Source organism: Schistosoma haematobium, chromosome 3 (genome assembly GCF_000699445.3).
Source record: "Schistosoma haematobium chromosome 3, whole genome shotgun sequence".
NCBI lineage: Eukaryota > Metazoa > Platyhelminthes > Trematoda > Strigeidida > Schistosomatidae > Schistosoma > Schistosoma haematobium.
This window is the reverse complement of record NC_067198.1, coordinates 43,176,914-43,190,055: the sequence shown is the minus strand read 5'-3', so window position 1 is coordinate 43,190,055 and position 13,142 is coordinate 43,176,914. Positions and strand designations below refer to the sequence as shown.

At 32.3% G+C, this 13,142-nt stretch overlaps 1 protein-coding gene across 1 annotated transcript in view; it reads right to left on the bottom strand.

The window, feature by feature from the left end:
• Nucleotides 1-13,142, bottom strand: part of LIMA1_2 (LIM domain and actin-binding protein 1) — a gene marked incomplete at its 5' end in the record, with an annotated part of 60,210 nt that overhangs the window by 35,909 nt on the left and 11,159 nt on the right. The window contains one exon of the mRNA XM_012944264.2: nucleotides 8,811-8,932. Coding sequence (XP_012799718.1) covers nucleotides 8,811-8,932 — 122 coding nt within the window. The remainder of the gene's footprint in view (nucleotides 1-8,810; nucleotides 8,933-13,142) is intronic.

Genomic DNA, 13,142 nt, shown 5'->3' with positions numbered 1-13,142 from the left:
TATTTTTGTTTGTTTTAATATATCACTATGTTTATTAATCGTATAACCTATTCTGTTGCGTTTCGGAAAAATGTACAACCTTTCGTTGTCAAAATTACAAAAAACTCAATAAGAGACAATGTGGTTGCTGGCAATATACAACGGAAAGAATGCACAGTATTCAGATGTTCATTTAGTGAAATGCTAACATCTAACTGGCAATCACTCAATATTTATCACCAGGACCGACCAAGAAGAAAGAAACGGAAACTTGTTGAAATACTTTACGCTGAGAATTCTATATTGTACCAAAAATATAATATTGAATAAAGCTGATAATAATAATAATAATAATAATAATAATAATAATAATAATAAGATTTTGATAATTTCAATGGTTGAAATCATGAGTCAATTGAAGCTAGACCACCATGGAAAACCAGGGAGCACTGGACGGTCGTTTCATCTTAGTATGTGACTCCTCAGTATTGCGCATCCCCGATCCCACCCCACGCGAGATTGGAACCCAGGATTTATCAGTCTCGCGCGAGAGCGCCTAACCGTTAGATCACTAAGCTGATCGGAATAAACTGTTTTAATGTCTAACTTCAACCAATCCACGAAATTGTCCCACCGTCCACCATTGTTTTCAGTGAGCTGATATCTCACAACAAACCTGGTTGAACTCCACTGGACTCCCATACTAGGACGAAATGGCCATTCAGTTTTCCCAAGTTTTCTACGGTGGTCTAGCTTCAATCGACTCATGATTTCAACCATTGAAATTTCTTCTCAACATACATTTTATTGCATCAACAACAACAACAAAAAAAAAGAACGTAACAAAAGATTGGAATGTTTAACTTAAAATTGTTCGGATAACTAAATTTTGGAAATTATAAATCTCATCATCACATAACTTCGTTTTTTTTTCTTTAAAATACTATGGATACCATAGATATAACTCTTAACTTATTGATAATACTGAAAGGTATATACGTATATGTTTATATATATTTATATATTCCTTCAATTTGTACATTTGAACAGTTAAAAGAAACAATTTTTACATTAGTTTATTCAAAACATTGAATAATCATACATTAATGATTTTCATATTATTATTGCTATGATTATTATTAATATCAGTGATAGTACTGATTGAGAAATTTCTCAATTCACTCTATCAGTTTATCTTATAACCATAAAATTGACAAGTCACTAGATTATCATTGATTAAAAAAGGATATAAATATGACTTATTATTTTTATGTAACTAACACCACAGTTTTTATTATTATGACCTTTATGTTTGTCGTTTTTTTTCTTTATATCTGTCAATTGGAATATAATTTGACCCATAAATTATTTTCTTCTTTACCTCTTGATTAGGACATAACCTCAATTGTTATTTAGTCTTGAATCTATTTTATGATGCAATCTTTTCTATTCTCCTATAGACATATATTTCCCATATATAACTATATATGTATATGAATATACAGTTTAAGTAAATGATTTCGTCGAGAAGAGAAAATTTTCTTCACTGAATTCTCTTTTTCTTATTCAATACCGTAGTAAATTGTCTAGCGTTTACATGATCTCATTGATGATATTCATGACTGAAACCATATTATTCTTAGTTGGTAGATGTATATCCTTTAAAGATTATATTTACATAGTCACAATATAATAATTCATTTAAAATTGATGGATTATTTGGGACTCGCCAGCTAGGTGTACTTGTATTATCAGTTTGAATATCAACACTGTAATGGAATAACACTTAGTTGATTAGTCTCAAATAGGAAGAAATGTACGTATTGGATCACTGGTAATAACCATAAGTATACAAATCTATAAGTCATCTTATAAGCTCAAAGAATCGTGAATGACGAGAATACGAATCTCATAGGGTACAACCAGGTACAACTAGTTGAGGAGTACATATCAGCACAAAACGAAAATCCAAAATATCCTGCTGACTAACACCAAATAGTTAACATTAAAACACATAATTAAGTCACTCCTGCTCATAACCACGTTTCAACTTACTACCCAGAACTCAATCAACATTGAAAGACTAGTAAACAATAACAGTAGTCACTACTCAGTGATCAGTCATAATATATATGAAAGAGATGTGTTTTTTTAGAAGACGAAACAAACTACTGATATCCTTAAATTTTTTTAAAGATATATATATATATATAAATCAGTGTACATACATATTACTTGGTTTACTCGAATACACTCCATTTAAAATGGAAAACATTTTCTGAACCTAACAAATACATTTGTTAACAAGAATCACTTATTAAAGTTAGTTTTTGTCATTGTTTGATAATAATTGAAGAATCATTGAGAACTAAAATACACTGGACTGACGTTTTTCTACCTTTAAGTATAAAATTTTTCTTCAGAGAGTAATCACAACCTCTTAAGAGATCAAACTTAGAACCTTAAAGTTTTTATAACGAATGTGTTATCTTTAAACCAAAGAAGTAGAACACAATAGTTTCAACTTTTTAACTTCAGTAAATTACTGATATACTTCGATATTTTTCAATATTACTATTCCTATCTATTCACCATATATAAAAATCTCATGCTCCAATATAATTATTAACCAATGATACCTAATCTTCCAGTGAAACTCCATTTGTTATTAATCGATAACAAAAAAGTAACCAAATGAATGACATATGTGGATTTTAATTTTTCTTTTAAAAAAAGTAATACACAAATATGATTTCATCAATAGTTTATTTATTGAATTCGAACAAAGTCATACATCATAATGTTACTATGGCTAAATCACTATATGCGTTTCACGTTTCTTCTATTCTTGTTTATATTTTAATCGATATGATGCTTCATTCGATTTTGTAATCAATATTGTGCTTTAATCACTTGAAATATCTTATTTTTTTTTCAGAAAAAAAACACTTTCGTTGGTAATATCCTGTAAGGGGTGGGGATAAATATTTCACGTCTAAATGAGTAGTACACTATTCAGTCATCTTAGGATAAATTTTAAACTTCATCCGTTTAATTGATCTTGTTCTGGAAAATATGAAATGATTGTGAGGTTGTGGAGATTGTCGAAATTGATCAAAGCCGGATCTAAATTATCCATTATGAAATCCACACTGAAATTTTTGGGTTCATTTCCAGATTGAGGGGTTGTGAATTTATATTTCTGAGGAGTTTTATATCGAAAAGCTGATATCCTGTGCTCCTAGGCTTTTCATCGTTACACAATTTAGGTCGCTTCGTCATCTCGAATCAACATGTCTTGTTTTAGACAAGGAGTGAAATACACATCTAAGCTTTTTAAAACTACTAAAGTGACTACTTTATTGTGGCTTGTGACACTGCAACTGTGGTTGTTGTTACAACTGTGTTATTGTCTACTTAAAATTGATTTTGATTACCGTATTTTTAATCTGATACCTCAGCTTGTAGTTTTCTTTCCGGTTTTTTTGATAGATTACTGTGAATGATTACTAAAAATCCACAAGCGCGCAGATAGCAAGCACACAGGGAAACGATTGAATGTGAGTGAGTGTTAGAAATCCATATATATTTATGAGTGTTAATCCATTGTGGGTAAATTATTGATTGTCTGTGTGTTACAACTAATGGGAGAATAGATAAAGATTGATATGCAGACACGCGCTCGGTGTCTAAATTACAGAGAGTAGACAAATAATAAAATATCAGTAGTTGAGATCAAGAGTCAACTGAAGCTAAACCACCACGGAAAAGCTGGAAGAACTAGGCGGCCGGTTCGTCCTATTGCGTGACTCCTCAGCAGTGTGCATCCACAACCCCACCTCATGGGATTAAAACCCAGGACCCAACAGTCTCGCGCGCGTGCGCTCAACCATTAGACTACTGAGCTGGTCGGCATCCAACAGTGTTAATTTCTAACTTCAACCAATCCATGAATTCAGCTACTAAATTACTATAATATCCAAAAAGTCCTCTCTAATTAAGTAATTGCTGAAAAAAAGTGAAAATCACGAGATGATAATGTTTTTATATAAAATATTTTAAACTCAATACCTCGAAGCATATGTTTTAGTGTCAGCTGAACTAATATGAGGTATCATAATGCGTTAAGTATTTCACCGTTTAAATATTTTTAAGAAGGGTGATGATGATTAGCATTTTCCAGATAGCTGAAAATCTAACTAGCTCAGATGATGATGTAACGACTAGAGTTAAAAGTAATTGGTTTCAAGAGATATTCTTTCAACATTTGAATTGTAGGCTCTGATTAACGCGACCTACATCATTTTGGGTAAGCAGCATTGGACATCACCAAGTATGTTTATGTATATCTGAAAGCTATGTACAAGAATGTTAGCATCATTTAACGCCTATGGTTACAAACAGACTGAGACAAGATGTTATAGCATACTCTACGTTATCCTATGTATTTAGTGTAAATCAGTCACAATAGTCAGATCAATTTTTTTTTGTGTGTAGAGAAGTTTTGACTCATCACATCTATTACGTGTGTTTGATGTGATTGAGTTATTTTAGTTCATAAATAATTATTTACATTCAAGACTATGGGTCAGTCATATGAATTTGCAGACATAAAAACACCATTACAAATTAATTAAATAAGATTTATAATCATTTGTAGAACTCGTAATTAAGGGAGGTCAACGTATAGAGTTTTCTGAACAGACATATGGATACTGCAAATTCAGAAACATGGACCACTTGGAAAAAAACGTCTGCTCATGAAGCCGCAAATCGACGGTGATACAACTAGTGACTTATTATACGACAGTCATACTGGAACAATGAAAAGGACTTTTGATCCAGGTAACCACTGTTTTTTGGTCTCCATTCTATCCATAATAGTTCCACAACTGAAGGACAAATGATCCGCTTTTCTCACATCTTTATGTATTTATGAATCCAATTACTTCTGCGGAGAAAATTTTACTGGGTTTACGACCAGACAACTTAGCCAACGAGATAACAAATATCTCACTTGGTGGTTTAGAAATAGTCAGAATAAAACCATACACCTCTCCTTTTTATCACAGTTAATAGATCAAACCAAAGCATTCACCGTGGTTCATCTTATAACATGGAATCTTTTGAATGGGGTTCGATTTTATTCTCCACCTGTCAGTCAGGCTAATAGCTTCACTTTCTACATTCAAAAGAGATTTGTAGCACATCTATTACTTTCTTAATTAACTGTAACTTAAGAGACGATCCTATCATTTGTTTACATCTTTTGGTTATCTCGATTGTTCTCCTTTACTATTTATGTGTTTTCACCGACTACTTGCATATTTCTTAATACTTAATATTTAATATAATCATAATCTTTACAAGTTTATTATTTCTAGTTTTGGTTTATTTTATGTGTTGAAATACTTATTTAGGTTATCATTATTCTCATTACTACTAGTACACATGTCACTTTACTACCAATTCACAATCTTTAATTATTATATTATGTAATTAGTTATGCAATGAATCTCAATGTTACTACTAACTCATAAACTGACCTAATATTTTTCATATGTATACCTAAATATTACTTCTATCAGAGTTAAACTTGATGATGGAAACAGTATTGTTTGCTTTAAAGAGGAAGGATGTATGAGTAAAATATGAGAGAATGAATTTGAAGGAAATCTAACATTTCACTCGACAATCTGGTTCAAGCTTTTCAAAGGAACATAGTCAAACAACAAAATTATCGAACATAAATAGTTCTTAGGTTAACTGTATACTAAATAGGTCATCCAATCATGTTAACAATATTTAAAGTAGGTATTTGATATGAGACATGTGGTGTATAAAGAAAAGAGTGTTAAGATAATGGATTGTTTATATTCGTAAACGGATCTGAGGTATGAGAAGAAATTTCATTCACTGTTTATCGCCTCTGATCGTATTGTTTGCTTATATGCGTTGCTCCAATAGACGGTTACTAATAATCAATTCTAATAATGGTAAATAAGTATATGACAATAAATCACTAAATTAAAATTCAGTTCACAATTTTCACTTTAATCGCTCTGTGAAAAATTATATCTCAAACCTAGTCAATAGTGTTCAAACAGTAATTGCGTTTTACAGCTTACATTATTTCTAGTGTTTTTACCGATAATTACAATCAGTGATAATGAATTCTAATAGTTGGATTCATGAGTCGATCAAGCTAGAACATCATGGGAAGCTTGGAAGCAGTGAACGACTGTTTTGTCCTAATGTAGGACTCCTTAGCAGTGTGAATCCAGGGTCCCGCGTGCGCGACTCAAACCCACGACCTCTTGTCTCCGTCGCGAACACTGGACCTCTAGATCACGATGTGGATGTCTAACTTCAATCGATCCATGATCTTGAGCAACCATTCATCAATTGCCTGAGGTAGATACCTGCCTCTACCCTACACACATTAGACTCCACTAGTCATGCAAGATCATGGATCAATTGAAGTTAGACATTACCACCATGAGGTGATGGCTCAGTGATCTGGAGGTTAAGCGTCCGCGAAGGAGATCAAAGGTCCTGGGTTCGAGCCTCGCATGTGGAATCCTGGATGCACACTGCTGAGTCCCACACTAGGATGAAATAATCGTCCAGTGCTTCCAGGTTTTCGATGGTGTTCTAGTTTAGATCAACTGATGAATTTAACTATTAAAATGACTACAATCTCCACAATCCCTCATTCTAAAGATAATAAATTTCTCCAATATGTATTATATCATAATAGCTTTTGTTTATCATAGTTACATGAAAACAACTTCATAAACAAGTTTCATTTCAATATATCATTTGACTCACGAAAAAATTTTTTTAATTTAATTCACAAGAAATTCAAATTATTTTCTCCTCTTATATTATAAGACTATTGTAACTAAGTAATTATATAAAACGATTAATCAAGTAAACTATTAACTGAGATGGTGACATTTATGATGCTGTTTAATAAGAAACTACAATAACGAGAAGTGAGAAATCTATATTCCATTCATTCATTGTTTTTTCATTAATAAAAATATGTGTTACATTAACCTAAATGAATGATGAATGTTTAACTTTTTCAACCAATGTAATGAATAAACTGAAATTGATTTATAAGCAGAGATGGATAGTGGCTAGCAGTGGAATCCAGGACGCGCGTTTCGTCCTGTTTGGGACTCGTCAGCTGGATGTACCTGCCTATCAGAGTTGATGTTCACTCTGGGACTCGAACTCAGAACTCAGCAGCTAAGTGGATAACGCGATGGCGTTTGAAGACATTTCATTTAGTAGGTTTACTATAGTTTAAAAGATAAATTTCAGGGGTCTTAGTTTCATTCAGTCATCAATTTTATCATAATTAATGTAGAACTTAGCATAAGTGTTTGTATCGCAAAACGGTCCACACCGTTTTAACACAATGCGATGAAAACATCAAGATGAATAATTAAGAAGCAATAGTGTTTGTAACAGCAAAAGTTGATTAGGGTTAGGGAATATAATTAGGAAAGAGAGAATAATTAGTGGAAAAAGTACGAAAAAAGTGTAAAACTCAAAATTTAGGAATAGATTAAGAGTGGGTCCGTCCGCATCATTGCGACCAATTCTGAAACATATCGCTAAAAGTATCCATCTATTGATCACGATAACCATTAGAACTGTGGTTAGGTAGTCAACACTTACTAACATAGCTCTGACCAGCATTCAATAAAATCACGGGCCAATGCTATGTCATTGTTTTACTACTCCTATCTTTCTCACGACCTTCTCCCACTCCAGCCAAGGCTGTACATTGAGGTAGTCCGTGATTATACAGACGTAGCACATATTCTAACCGCTTCACTTAATGGCAATTCACAGTTTCACAAACCGATTTGTCATCGTTGCGTATTACCAAATACCTAATCTCAACATCAGTAACTTGGTAATTCCAACATACATGACCAACGCTCCAAAAAGCGCATGATTAAATGCTAGTAATCTATAATTCTTTCTACTTCTTAAAAGCTATGTTTCACAGCTGTAAAAAGTTTCTCCGTCATACATTTTAATGACAAACATTACCACGAAACCTTTAAGTTCTCGCAATTGAATGCTGCCATTAAGTCAAGAAGTTTCATTATTAACGAGTGTCAATACGTACCCCATGTTCTGGAGCCTATTAAAACGTGACTACTTTTTTTCAATAAATATATTTCTACATCTGAAACTATGTCGAATTTCACATATTTACTGTCTACATGTTTTAATTAACGGCTGGAGGTCCAAGAAAATCAAAAAGTTAAACTGATTTTCTATAAATGATAGGTTAAATGATAATTTTTTTCAAAATTATTAAATGATTTAATATTGAAATACATATATTTCTGTCTCTGAAAAATGTTTACACAATGTGCTCTATTCTTACTTAAAAAAATAACGGTATTCTATTTGATAATTAGTTATGTAAGAAAGATTAGTTCACTGAAGAGTTCTCTTTTCAGCGAATTCATCTTTCTTTTCGCGGAAAAGAGAACTCTTCACTGATCTAACTTTCTTACTTAATATCTTAATGGGTGTATTCCGTTTACTAAAAAAAAAATTAGTTATGCACAAATTATAGGAAACTCCACCTGAAGCTCCTCTGGGGCTACTGCCGATCCTAAGCCCGGATAAAGGAGGAAGGTTAGGCATGGGGTTAGGACCCCATTCCATAGAAAACTAACTCGCTAAAAAACGTTAACCACAGAAAACAAAAAATTGATCAAACCACAAATTATAAGAAACTGACTAAGTAACAATATTTTTTTCTCTAAAAAAAAGAAAATTAAAACAAAACTTACAATAATGTTCTTTGACATGTTGCACAACGAAAACATGCCTTATGATAAACTCGTTCACCGGTAGATATACGATCTACAGGATAAATACGTTTTCCACAATCAAAGCATAAATCCATATATTGCTAATATGAGTGAATATTTTAGAAAACAAAAAAAAAATTCATAAAACGATAACATTATATATTAATTAGGCATTATCATTATAAATAATTATAATTTTAAAAGAAACGTTAAGATATGAATGAATACTTCTTAATGTAATTTATACTTTCAATTAAGAGTTCGCTAAACAATTTGAATATCATACATTTGATCATTGGTTACGTTATGAGCACAAATCGATAAACAAACAGTCTAATACTTGGACAAATCTTCAGATGATGTAGAAGTTTTGTAGCTCAGGTGAATAATTTTGATGGAGTTTTATTCTCTGCTCTGGATGGTTTAGTCGTGAAGTTTTCATCGTTCTTCTGATCAACATCATCAGCACAAACTTTAGGTAGAAGTAAACTATCCAACTCAAAGAATAAAACTCTATCAAAAACTTGGACAAATCAAATCGTTCAGTTCTATTTGATTTTTAATAATATCTAAACTATGATTATTCTCTAACAAATGCAACTTGTAAATTAAATCTCCTGTAGACAGACATATTCTAATTGTTAGTATATTGAGTTACATAAATAAAAATGAAGTAATTGAGAATGCTGAAAAATGTTTATAAGGAGTTCATTGATTTAAATGTTACTATTACACACCTTATAAAATAATGAATGAATGTATGTTATTCCTCTACAATGAACATAAATCCATTTATTTGGATGCCAATACGGTAAAACAATGTTTTACTTGAGATCATGAACCGATTGATGTTAGACCACTATTGAAAACTTGGAAGCACTGGAAGGCCATTTCGTCCGAATGTGGGACTCCTCAGCAGTGCGCATGTACGATCCCGCTCGCGGGTTCCGAACCCAGGGTCTTAAGTCTCGCGCATGAACACTTAAGCTGATGGACCACTGAGCCGGCATCCAATCGTGTTAATGTCTAACATCAACCAATCCACGAAATTGTGCGACCATCTTCCATTGTACTGAGGTAGATACCTGTCTCTACCCGACACGGATTAGCTCCACTGGATGCACACTGCTGAAGAGTCCCACAATATAACCGAAACGGCCATCCAGTGCTTCAAGGTTTCCAACGGCGGTCTAACATCAATCGGTTCATGATCTCAATCAAAACCTGAATAATATCCACAACCCCAACACTGACAATGTTTTACTGTTGTATGGTTAATAACAGAGTTTATTCTCATATAGATAAAGCAATGATTCACATACATTAAAGAACATTTCTTCCTGTCAATAGGTTGTTTTATGTTTCTGTGTAACATTTGCTAATCTTTGATTTTGTTTAACTGACAACAAATAACGTATTTCTATGCCTAAAGATTTTAATAAATAAGTTATTTATGAACTTACTATTTACTTTAACATAACTCCATTATTGTTTTTTATAAATAACTATTTTTATACTCACTTACCAAACACTTAACTATTTACAAACTATAAAATATGATCCCGCTGTAGGTATAATACAAATAAAATGTTATTAAAATATTGCAATAAATCAATTTCAGTAAAGAATTAGCTTCAAAGAAATCATTTTGAGAAATACAATTGTCAGCTAACTAATAAGAATTTAAACTGTTAAACATTGGTTGTCAACTTTCATCAAAGACTTGTACTCTTTTTGTTGAATAAAAATACAAATAGTGAAAACAATTTACAAATTAATAACAAATTATCAGTATAGGGGTTGTGAAGATTATTCAGGTTTTGATTGGGATCATGAATCGATTGATGAGAAGTCCCACAATAGGATGAAACGTCCGTCCAGTGCGTCCATGTTTTCAATGGTGGTCTAACATCAATCAGTTTTTGATCTCAATTAATAATAAATTATCTAGCTTTCAGATTGACAGGCTTTTTTCTCAGTATACTATAGTGATATCAATATATTTAAAAAAAACTGATGAAATAATAGAGATGGATTCCCCGTAAATATATTTATTCGCTAAGTTTTCATTATCATTTATTGGCAAGATCATCAGTCTCCGCTTTGAGAAGAAGATATAAATAACGTTATCCTATCGAATCTTAAAAGTCAAATATATCACTTCAAATGAATGTAAAACCAGGAAAAAAATGACAAAACTGTATACTGAACTATTTAGTCAGTCATATAATAAGGAAACCATTTCAAAAACTTTTATCAGCATAACAACGAAAAAAATTGATTAAGACATTAAACAAAATGTAAGCATTTCAGTAGACAATAAAATAAAACAAAACAATGTTTGATAATATTTATAGGGTAAATTGTTAGTTGTCATGATGTATTGTTTCGTGATAAAACTAAAAACCACTTTTAAGAAAAAATATAATTTAATGACACATTTCAATTGACTCATGATCACAGCTATTGAAATTAATATAACATCCACAAAAACCCCTTCTGATACTAATCAACATATGCTCACTAGTGACTGGCTTCAAGAGGTATATCCTGGAGTTCTACTGAGAAGCAGTGACTAATGGAGTTCAACCAGGTCTGTTGTGAGATAGTAACTCACTGAGGACAATGGTGGATGTGTCGCTCAATTTGGTGGATTAGTTAAAGTTAGACATTAACACTGTTGGATGCCGACCAGCTCAGTGGTCTAGTGGTTAAGCGCACGCGCGCGAGACTGATAGATCATGTGTTGGAATCTTGTGGGGGCGGAATCGAGCATGGGCACTGCTGAGGAGTCCCACAATAGGACGGAATGGTCGTCTAGTTCTTCTAGGTTTTACATGATCGACTAGCTTCAAGTGACTCATGATCTCAACTGTTGACATTTAAAATGAGCTAACTTTATAAAATTCAGAAAGTTGTTCTAAATAGCACCAGAGTTATTCTAATCAATTGAAATAAATTTTTCTTGGGTGTGTCTGATTATGTAGACATGTTAATTTCTCAATTTCGCACGTACAAATAATTACTTTACTTTTCTTTTAAAAAAGTGTTTCAGTAGACATTCTATCAAATCAGTTCTTGCTAATTATTTCATTAATACTTCACAAATGAATCACGTATTTCTCTAGGCACTGATTTTTTTGTGTTTGTTGATTTCACATATTACACTTAGTACTAATGAATAGTGATTATTAGAAGTTCATACTATTTTCAGTGACTCTTATCTATCATCAGAAGGGGTTTTGTAGAGATTTCAATAATTTCAGTAGTTGAAATCATGAGTCAATTGAAGCTAGTCCATCATGGAAAACCTGGAAGCACTAGACGACCGTTTTGTCCTATTGTAGGACTTCTCAGCAGTGCACATCCACGATTCCGCTCCCCACGAGATTCGAACTTGGGACCTATCAGTCCCGCGTGCAAGCGCTTAACCATTAGACCACTGAGTTGGCCGGCACTCAACGGTGTTAATGTATAACTTCAACCAATCCACGAAATCGCGCCACCGTACATCATTTCATTGTTACTGTTAGTCTAGTAGGGCATGAACAGTAATATATTTAACGATGAATTGTATCTTTTCTGCCACTGACATAAATATCTGGTTGTAAATCAGTTTATAGACTTAAAAACAACCAAGTATCAATACTTTAAAAAGTGTAAGCACAAAACATTTGAAATCAGAATGATCATTTATTAGTAGAAATGAGTGAGAAAATACAACTATTCATCTTGTTAGTAAATTAGATCACAAGAAAGTCTGTTAACGTTTCAAGATTTTAATGGGTCAAACAATAAAAAACAAGTAATTTTAAATGATATTTAAAATAAGATGGATAATTTGATGCGGTTGCAGAATAATAAATAAGAACTTTCGACTAAATTTGATCGAATAGTTTCACACTATTTGGGCGCCGAATTAATGTGAGACCATAAAGAGGAAGAATGTATTTGTAACATCTTAGCGAATGAATTTTGAAGTAAATCCAACGTTATAATTTCCTTGAAAAAGATTGGACCAGATTGCTAGGTGAAACGTTGGATTTACTTTAAAATTCATTCGCTGAGATTTTACAAATACATTCTTCCTCTTTAAAAGTGTATTTGTATATTATAAATTTTAATTGCTGAAAAATTCCCATTATAATAAAACACAATTTATATGAACAAAGAATATTCTTTTCAATAATGTTGGGGCTGATTAATATAAAGTTGTTAACTTGAATCAGTTTAAAAGTGAAATGAAATTGTGTGATAAATGATCAGAATAAATATGGTCAACATGGGGTGGCAGAGAAAATGGATATCCGG